The sequence below is a fragment of the Liolophura sinensis genome, chromosome 7, assembly GCF_032854445.1.
Source record: "Liolophura sinensis isolate JHLJ2023 chromosome 7, CUHK_Ljap_v2, whole genome shotgun sequence".
Classification (NCBI taxonomy): Eukaryota; Metazoa; Mollusca; class Polyplacophora; order Chitonida; family Chitonidae; genus Liolophura; species Liolophura sinensis.
In genome coordinates, this window is record NC_088301.1 from 46,380,321 (window position 1) to 46,390,826 (window position 10,506).

The 10,506-nt window shown below is 36.9% G+C and overlaps 1 protein-coding gene across 1 annotated transcript; it reads right to left on the reverse strand.

Annotated features, from left to right (window-relative positions):
- Window positions 1-209: 209 nt before the first annotated feature.
- LOC135470962 (lysosomal proton-coupled steroid conjugate and bile acid symporter SLC46A3-like) lies at window positions 210-2,987 on the reverse strand. The gene is made up of 4 exons (XM_064750011.1): window positions 1,847-2,987; window positions 1,383-1,466; window positions 988-1,144; window positions 210-267 (listed from the first exon to the last, which is right to left on the reverse strand). Exons 1-4 carry the CDS (start codon window positions 2,985-2,987, stop codon window positions 210-212), a joined length of 1,440 nt encoding a protein of 479 aa, XP_064606081.1.
- Between the last annotated feature and the right edge of the window lie 7,519 nt (window positions 2,988-10,506).

Here is a 10,506-nt window from a genome sequence, read left to right on the forward strand (position 1 = left end):
AATGGGCAATATACGACGATGACAAGCATTATAGTAGACAAGACAGAGCTCAGCGGAAACCCACGAGCATCCGCAAGTTGCTGAAGACCTTCCCACGTACGGCCGGAGAGGAATCCATCATGAGCTGGACTAGGGACTAACAGCGACCACATTGGCGACAAGCTCCTTCTGTCATTGCGCCGCGCAGGCACTTTAACCACTTCAGCCATTCAGTTAATTATTTTCTCGTGGTAGAGCACTCTGTGAAAATACTTCACTTTAACTGCCCTGAAAATATAAACACAAGCATTTGTCAAAACTTCTGGACTGTACCAAAGAATTTTATCTAGAGAAAAAATAAACAATGAGTTTTTTTTTAAAACTAATCATTTTTCAAAAACCATATGCATGTAACCTTACAAACAGATTATACATGTAAGATATGTATGTTACATTATTTTGAAATATCGTTCCGACTGTATTTTTGTTTTTATGTTAGGCATACATTATCTCCATAGGCCTTGAACAGCTGCAGGGGCAAGGACAATAGCATAATGACTACTTCCTGTAGTGAACACAACGATTTCGATTGAACTGCTAGCCGTCTAAGTTACATGGAAACGGTGTATAATGACCTAAAATATTATTCATGACTAATTTATTTGCTTCACTTGTATGTGTGCGTTGTATTGACTTTAGAAAGGTGTATCGAGGCTTGCTTGGAATGAATGATTATGGCTTAACGCTACCTTGGCGATATGGCAGTCATATCGTGGCGAAGGTTTGGAAGGCATCGTGATGCCCTACTGGAAATGTATTTTAATACTACAGGTATTATAGTGACCTTTATTTGCCCCTAGGTATTATAGTGACCTTTATTTGCCCCTAAAGATTTTTAGTGAATCTTTAGGTCAAATACAGATATTACTTCTAAATATTACTAAAGCAGATTGGTTTTTCCTGCGCGTCTCCACACAGTTTCAAGTAGAAAGTTAAAACTTTACTTACCACATGATTATCAATGAAACCAGAGTCATAAATCCAGCGTACAGAAACACGGCCCCTTTCATATACGGTAGAGTAGCTTCGTATATAATGTTGAAGAGAACCGTTCCGCCAATTGAGGTGAAACCCTCCAATGTCGATAGTCCAGCAAAGAGTGCTCCTTAGAACAAGAAAATGTCACGAATAATTTTGGGCAATACAATGATTTTTTTGGTTTCGAGCAAGTACTACAATGACGTGCTCAACAGAAGTACTTAAATTTTAGGTCAACTATCTAGTGCAAGATCCTAACAAAACATGGTTTCTGTATATATATAATGTTTATATATAGTAACATAATGTGCTATTCTTACGAATTATGTATGTTTGCATTTAGAGCAGTAGATTGATAGTAATACCTTGAACGTCGGAGCTTGTTTCTTTGGACAGGATGGCTCTGATCATGGACATGTATCCAGATTCCGGAATACCCACCAGTGCAGCTGCAATGTTAATATTAATATAGTATTAAATTTTTGTACTTTCTTACCCTATTATGAGGTATTTTAAAATGGTAGTTGAATATGTCAGTGTGGATTTATAAGTTAAATGCATTATTAAAATTTTAAAACCTTGTGTTGTAGATATATAAACGCTTAAATAATAATAATTTTTTTCCATCTTGGACCAGAAAAAGTTTTGTGAACACTATACACATGAAGTATAACTTCATTTCAAAGCTACATATACCACGATTCTAAATATCAATTATATACACACAGCAAAACACCTAAGTACATTCCCTGAACATGGTTTGAGAGAGAAAACTCAAATAGTAATTCAAACGATGGAAAAAATATTTAAAAAATATGATCAAACTTACACATGTAGATAATTAAAGTGTTGGCACCAAACGCAACCGTGACCTCTCTAGCCACTCCAGATAGGCCAAGTAGTAGAATGATAGTTTCATCAGTGAAAAAGCGCTGCAAACCCCATACGACTATAAGGGTTCCAACAGGTCCACTCAACCTTTTTGCCGCTTCAAAATAACCGATTTGCAACGCATTCCAGCAAAGGGGACTATCCATATAATAGAGCTTGTCCACGCCATCTTCTCCCACAACTCCAAGATAATAGACAGAAAATGCCAAAGCTCCCAAGATGTAGCAACCTCTGGGGGCATTTCCCGGATTGTCTTTCTTAACAATAAAATTGACAATCACCTTAACATGCTGACAAACCGATTTTCGTTGTTGTATGGTTTTTGTCTCTACCGTCTCTGGAAGTAAGACAATTATTATCAAAATGTTTAAGAGCATACTACCAACAAGGATAAATCCGGTGTAAATGTATCCTGTGGATTTGATCAGCAGTCCTGCGCTAATTTCTGCAATGGCTCTGGAAAAGTACTTGCCCATCTGCACAATGATAACAAGGCGCGTTCTTGAAGATGTTGGTGGAGTAATATCCGAAGAGTAGGCATAAGTAGCTAGTAATGCCCCATAATAATACCCAAAGCAACCCTCAATCAAATATCCAACGAATAAGTAGTACAAAGGAAGATTCCAGTGCACGACTACAACATAGCACACTCCCCTACAACATGTGCCAAAGGATGACAAAGCAAACATAAACTTTCGCCCAAAAGAATCCGAGTAAGATCCCAGCAGAATGCATGCAATTACACATGGTATACCAGTTGCTATGCTAAGATATAAAAGCCACTGTGAAGATTCCTCCTGTGCTTGTTGCTGTTCTTGGTAGTATTTAGCACTGGTGTTTGTGTTTAGATCGCGGCATTCCACGTAAACTGACACATTGCTCTGGTTGTTGGCGGCCAGCAAGCTGTACTTGTTCGACACTCTGTGATATATGTACTGAGAAGCAAGGGGTTTACTGACTTCATAGCCCAAGGAATATAAGCTTATGACGGTAACAAGGAAAATGCGTTTATACAGGTTAGAGTCTTTTATGGCTGTGCCTTTCTTCATAGGCATAAGCGAAGTAGATTCGTCACCCATGATGTCTGCATCAACTCTCCTTCGTAAATCTTGTGTCCACAATGCTCGAATTCATGGCTTAGATGGCTTCCAATATATATATATATATATATATATATATATATATATATATATATATATATATATATATATATATATATATATATATATATATATATATATATATATATGTATATATATATATATATATTGGACAGTTTAAAACACAATCAGGTTAACGGTCAATTGATTACCAACCTATATAACGTTATCAATGCCTTTAAATGATACACAGTTTAAAAATGAATTTAGGCCAACTTGATAACTACTTTATCATTTTCTTTTCATCCACTAGCTCACTGAAGGATTGTGGTTACATACAATATCACAGACAATTGGTCTGTGATAAAATGCATGATTGTGGCTTAAAGTCACCATTTATAGAACGTAACCCTGAACATTCAGTCGATTGAAACTGGTGAAGGAAGTTGTAAGACCCGTCACACGCGCGTCTGTGACAGAAAACAAGAAATTCTTTATCTCTCAAACATAAAGCGGCAAGACAAAGGCCTTTGAGATAGGGATATCTGAAACCAGTAAAACAAGCTGTGAGACCTGCGTGACATGCAGGTCTCTGGGAGTCTGTGACAAGATACGCGATCTTCTTAATCCAGTCTGAAACCGACGAAATAAGCCCACGATTATCGTTAAGTAGCACATTCCGAAGTATCACTTTCTATGCAAACATGCCTGCATGGTTTGAACTGTTGTTGGCACTGCCATTCTATATCGCAGAGTTTGGTAACTTCTGAAACGAGGTAAAGCATTTAAGATATTAAAGGATTAGTGTCCAGATTTAGTTACCGGCCCTAATTATAAAAATTATAACCTGTTTAAAGAGTATATTACCGAGAGGACTTCTGAGAAACGTAATAATGACTTTAAATCCACAAAAAACAATTGATTTACTGCCCTAGCCGATTTCCAGCCGGCCGCCTGGTACTGCTCAGTGGGTGACGTCATAGTTGGCCAACCCACGCCTAGTTTGACTAAATATCTTGGGGATTCGTATCAACACTTTCATTTTCGAGATTCTAGCTACTCAGAAGCAAATACACTGCGTGTTGAAGTTCCGATTTATGACACTGACATCTCTATCGGGACTTCAGATTCTGAGTTTTCAGACTTTCAATTTGATTTTTGTCCAGGCATTTCCAACCGCACTGGCAATATACGGACTGATAAGCTATAGCATTACCCTGTGTTACACTGTCCATTTGGTGAGTTTATTTTAATATTTTATATTTATATGCTATTCTTTCCCTCTGCCCGCTTCACAATAATATCATTCTATTCAAAATTCACACTTATATGCGATAACTACCGGTACATGTTATTGTCGGTATTCCCAACAGAGTCAAGTACAACATAAATACAGGTAGGATGTGGACGTCGGCGTTACAGCGTAAAGAGATCTCCTACAGAGAACACCAGTTCAGTTAACAGTATTTCATAAGTACTGTGTCGTTGTGTAGAATCAGCTGTATTCCTGTCGTAGCTTCCAGCTGTAAAATGGCGAGAGCAGATACGGCTGTTTTCAGTGGGTACAAAATCTTTTCTTTTTGTACTGTAAATCCACGCCTTCGTTTGGGCCAAATCGTCTGGAAACTGGAAAAAAACTAACTCCAAGGTTTTTTCGATAACTTGTTTTCACAAACGAATGCAGACCAGCAAGCCATTTCGTGAGGAAATTCGATATGTTTGTCACTCTTACAGCTTTTTAACACTGAACTAAATGGCGAAGCTCTGCATGACAGCTCGTGGGATGTTGGACTTGTATGTCGTAATTCGGCTGAGATTACTGAGCGTTGGCGGGAAAAATGCACAAAACCAGCCTAATCATCTAGTGATTTTAAATGTCATATTACTCAGATTAATGTACCCTATTCAATATTTTTTTGGTTGCTTGTTTCATGTTTAAAAAATGCATATTGTTTCTATGGGTATTTATATTATATTATTAATATTATTATTTATATTTCTCCACTTCAGCGGGACATTATACACGCAACATTATATTTTGGGATGCTATGTTAGCGAACTGTGCTATCCCAGCCCTATAGAAAAGGGCCGGTGGGCCGCCTAGGCCCCTGAAATTCTGACTTTTCAGATGTGTTTTTAGATTATATTTTTGATTTCTAATGTGGGCGTTTAATCAGACAACCGTTTACTATAATTTACATTCAGGAAAAATAATCGCGGACAAATACCCAAATCAACGTTCATTAACTATAGAACTATAACTAAAGAAATTGGAGGCTAGGAAATTTGTGCAGCATCACGATAACAATAGGATTATTAATTATTCATTCTTCACCTCTGTTACAACATTGCAACAATACTCTAGCAATATTCATTAAATTTGCTTAACAAATGTGAAATCTCATATGGTGAGATAAGACAGCTGATCTAAACTTACATATTTGCGCTCTGAGCCTTTGTCACATTTTCTGCCGATTTTAATGCCTCGAAGGAAAAACAAAGACACTAACATTTCAGATGGGCGGTGGAGTGGGTGTGAGAGGGTGGAGAGTGTTCAGCTTCCATAATATTTATGACTTTCAATTAAAAAAAAATTAAATAAACATTAATGATGAATAACATAAATGAACACAGACGTCCTGCAGGTGTTACTAACAACCAGCATGTAATTGTAACAGAATTTAATGTCAGAAGAAGTCTCTACCATACCAAATATAATATCAGCAGATTGATTCAATCAGTATATAATTTCACGAGTTGGAGATTAAATGTTTAGTACGCCAAAGTATCATGTTAGAAATACAATCTGCTGTATGTAGAGTTGAGGTGCATCAGTTTCAATGCAAAGCTTACGCAGATTATGCAATACTGTCTTTCAATTTTGGTCGCTGCCTTAAATTAAGCAATGAGTGGTTGTGGAGAATCTCAAATTTCTAATGTTTGATCTTCTTTCCTCTATGGGTGCTATATAAAACTGCAGATGTCAGGCGGCAATCCCCATCATAATCTTGTTGACTACTTTATGCTACATTGCTTGTTGATTTAGTGATAAACTTACCATAAGAAAACTAACATAAGGAAGAATTTACAAGGTTTTGGTTGAATGTAAATTTACACATGTTTTGAGAAGCTTTATTCTTGTTAAGATCAGTTCCTTAAAGTCAAGAAAAGCTGATACATTTAGAAGAAACAGAAAAGTGCATTGGTTATCGCCCCTGAAAAAAGTTCGTTTGCCCACCAGGGGATCAGCTGCAGTGGGAATTAAGGAGGAAGCTCAGTTGTTGAGATTATGAATTACAGGTAGTTGTCAGCGTTTATGGTAAGTAAGGCTTGACTCTTAGGGTGATTTGACCAAAATTAAGATCTACTTAACATAAGAATAATTTAAAGTTTCTCCCAATGCGCTTAAGTTTCTCTCAAACATGTTAAATAATGCACTTCTAAAAGATGACAGGTTTTCCCGCGGTATTTAAAATTTATTTTGAAAGGCCACTCTTTCAGATGGAATGAATGATTATGGTTTTACGCCACATCGGCAATTTTGCCGCAGTATCGTGGCGCTGGCAGATTGCAGGTAATGCTTTTATGGAAAATTTAGACACTACAACAACCAGTGACAACAAAGACTCCCAAAGTTGTTTGTGTTCAGTGTATAGATTATTTGTGGGAACAAGGAAGTTGTACAGTTGTTTTTGTTTATTTATTAATTTGATTGGTGTTTTACTCCGTAATCAAGAATATTTCAAGGATATGACGGCGGCCAGCATTATGGTGGAAGGAAACCGGGCACAGCTACGGGAAAACTCACGACCATCCTCAGGTTGCTGGGAGACCTTCCCACGTACAGTTGTTTTTGTGTGACCCTACCCCGTAAATACGGTTTTTGGTAGGCCTAACATTATATAATTATAATAATGTTATGTGACATTTTCTGGGTCAAACTTACACCATAAAGTTCATGCAGAAAAATAGCTAGTTTATTCATGCTGGACATTTGCAAAATCCCTTCATGTTGTTTCTAGTTCAATTAAATTAATCATTGAGGTCAATTTTCAACAATTTCTGATATTTACCTGCCTCAGTGTTTAATCGTTGAATTAAAAAACATGGTAGGTCCATTTCACAAGGCACTCTGTGGAATGAAGTTGGCTGTTAAACCCATTTCTTGTTTGGACTGAGAAGAGATGCGTCTTTTCGATCACTCCTGCAAGTTTCAATCCATTCTTGTGTTGAAATGTTGTTGAAATCCACAGAAATGTTTCCTTCTCATTCATCAAAATAACTTTGTACTGTCATTGTGAGTTGGGTGTACTTAAATCTCGGGACTGGGTGCAAAAAGATGCGGAAATGAACCCAAAAAGACAAGACCACGCAATCAGTCTTATGTCACAACTTAAGGGATTATTTCATCAGTCATCATAGATTAGAATAGCAAGAACAATTTCCCAGCCAGTCACTACTGTATGTGACAGAAGTTGTGGATGTTAGTGATGAAGCCAAAGTGACCAACCATATATAGATGCTTTCTGGAATTTAGACACATATGTGAAGGATATTATTTCTTCTATCGTTTGAACTGTTGGTGCAGTAATTCGTATGAATGTCTGTCAGCAACCTGTCAGGGCAAAGTTTTTGGCACAGATGACTGTGAGATGGTTGCCTTGAGTCACACCAGCCATTATGTCAGTCATTTTGGTTTACTTTTCATTAGGTGAAAGACAAAGTAAGACTTTGAGGAAGTTTGAGCATCCTGCTTCAGATAAAATATGGTTAAGTCGTGTGCTGTCTTCTCCTTTAAGCGTATTACTCAGCTGCATATGCTATCATGGGAGGTAGCTTCAATGCTTGTCAATAATCTTGGCCATTATGGTGACTTATGTCAAAATTGCAGTTAGTAAAAATCCACCATTTTCAAGAAAATTGTATTGTAGAAATATATGTAGCCCTGGAAAATCCTTGAGTCATAGCATTTAAAATTAAAATTTCCAGGCCTTGAAGTCATGAATTTTGTATGCAGGTCATTGAATTTCTATAATGAGAAAAAAAAATTTCCATAGTGTTTATAGGCTGCTTAATTTAATTCCTTGACATTTAAATGATTTTAATTCCTTTTGAAGTTAGTAATGAAAGTTTTGCTAGGATAGCGTGGAACCCTGATAAATAGATTTCTATCCCCAGCTCTGCCTGGTTTCCTCACACCATAATGCTGACCTATAAGGGGTAACCCCGAGGGGACTATAGGTTTTTACCTCATCCTTGAATCTGTCTCTCTGTCCATAACATGTATTCTTCTACACATTCGTTTCATCATATATATTTTCATCATTATAGTATACGATAATACAGAACAAGTTTGAGTATTGTGATGAATGTGTACAGTAAGATGATATAGAACCATTTCACAGAATATGATACACACTTTTTCATGATGATGTATGAATTTCTTGGCAAATTCCACTGTTTTAATGATTAAAATTTTGACTCAAGTCCAAGATCACTTTGCGATCCTGGCGCCTAGGGACCAATGGTGGACTACGTACATGTACTTTCATAATGCTTGTAAGGATATAAGTTAGAGAATGATGATCATCAGTTGGTCCGTCCCTTCTGAATATATGTGGTTTCAATTAACTTATACTGGGGCCTCCGTGGCTCAGTTGGTTAGCGCACTAGCGCAGCGCAATGACCCAAGAGCCGCTTACCTATGCGATCACTGTGAGTTCAAGTCCAGGTAATGCAGGCTTCCTCTCCAGCTGTACATGGGAAGGTCTTCCTGGAATATGCTGATGGTCATGACTTTCCCCCAGCCTCTGTCTGGTTTCCTCCCACCATAATGCTGGCTGCCATCGTAGAAGTGAAATATTCTTGAGTAAGGTGTAAAACATCAATCAAATAAATAAGTAAATAAACCTATACATTAGGAAGTGGAAGCTTTCAAAGTTCTTTTTGATTTGTAATTGTTATTCTTTTCTATGTAATCAACTCCTTAGTAAGTTAGAAAAGTATCTGAACCCCTTGCATACCATAGATTTTGTAGTATGCCACTTTCAAGATGAGTATTTCAGTTTGTACTCCAAATCATTTCTACTGATGCTTTACTTTGCAAAACTTCTGGTATACCAAACACTCCTGCGTGTGTCTTCTGTATATTACATATATGTTTAAATGTACACTCTGTGTACAAGTAATCTTAGTTGTTGTTATTTAGTTTCAATGCTGTGAACCTGCCTACATGCGGACATGACTGCTTCGTTGGGCGTAGTTGTTTACATGTACATATGAACAGGATACTGTAGTTACTGGTCTAAGTATATATACTAAATAATCATTGCCTATTACCATTGCCTATTACCAGCTATCACCAGACCTGAAGAGGTTAATATAACATAAGTACAGTTTTCTTTTCTCTACATTGTAGTGCAGCATGGACATGTATTCGTGCAATGCTCCATGTGTTGTCTGTGCGTTGTATGTGTACAAGTACATTTTCAACGCCGTTAACTCGGACGGCATGCATGAACATATAGACGGGTGTTTCATCTGTACTGTTTCTATACTATAATACAGAATATAAAATATAGTATTTGGAGAAATTGATATGTAATGGTCATGTAAATTTATGAAAACAATAATAATAAAAACTAATGAGTAACAATAAAACTCATACATGAGCAATTTTGACAATTAACTTACCAATGAGATTTACATTCTTATTTTTATTTCTCATAAGGAACTGTGCTAAGTCCAGAGCTGTTTTGATGCGATGTATTTTACACAATAGTATAAAGTGACTATAATGTACTCTGCATGTCTATGTCCTTTTGTTTTTTTCCTGATAAATTTCGTCAGTTTTTAGCACACCTGTATGAAGTAAGGAGAGGTATTGTGAGATTGGGGAAAAATGGCAATGTTGGTGTCCAGTTAAGCTTTTTTAGGGGGGGGGGGGAGGGGGTCCTGTATAATGGGTTCTCATACATAGATTGAAGGCTAAGCAGTTTTTTTAAGCACTCTGGAAAGTCAAGCTTTTTTTTTTAGTTCCTTTGAAACTTAGGCATTGATACATGTATTAAAGGTTAAGCTTTTTTTGGGAATGGAAGGTTAAGCTTTTTTTTAGCTCCTGTGAAAGTTAGGCATTCATACATGAATTAAAGGTTAAGCTTTTGATTTTTACAGCAATAGAAATTCATTTTTTCTCTTGTTTAATATTGGCCTCAACAAAGGTGGGGGGATATACCGGAAACCCTGTTTATCCTTCTGTCTGTAGGCATGGTTTTGTCCATGTGTCTGCTCCCAATGTACTGTGTTCATTTTGAAATTTACCATACCTCTTGCCTATCATCTAAACTTGCGCATGCTTAAGTTTAATGGCAACTGGGTAATTATGAAAATAATTAATACCATTAACATACATTGTAACGTGTGTACTGACCATCATTTTACATTCCGTTTGAGTCAGAGATGAACAACATAAAGAAGTGGGTTGAAGTTTTATAGGATT

Coding starts and splice junctions, on each gene's coding strand:
- LOC135470962 (XM_064750011.1), bottom strand. CDS start 2,987: ATGGGTGACGAATCTACTTCGCTTATGCCTATGAAGAAAGGCACAGCC. Junction 1,467..1,846: donor CACTTTAATTATCTACATGT/GTAAGTTTGATC, acceptor TTAACATTGCAG/CTGCACTGGTGGGTATTCCG. Junction 268..987: donor GTTTCATTGATAATCATGTG/GTAAGTAAAGTT, acceptor TTATATTTTCAG/GGCAGTTAAAGTGAAGTATT.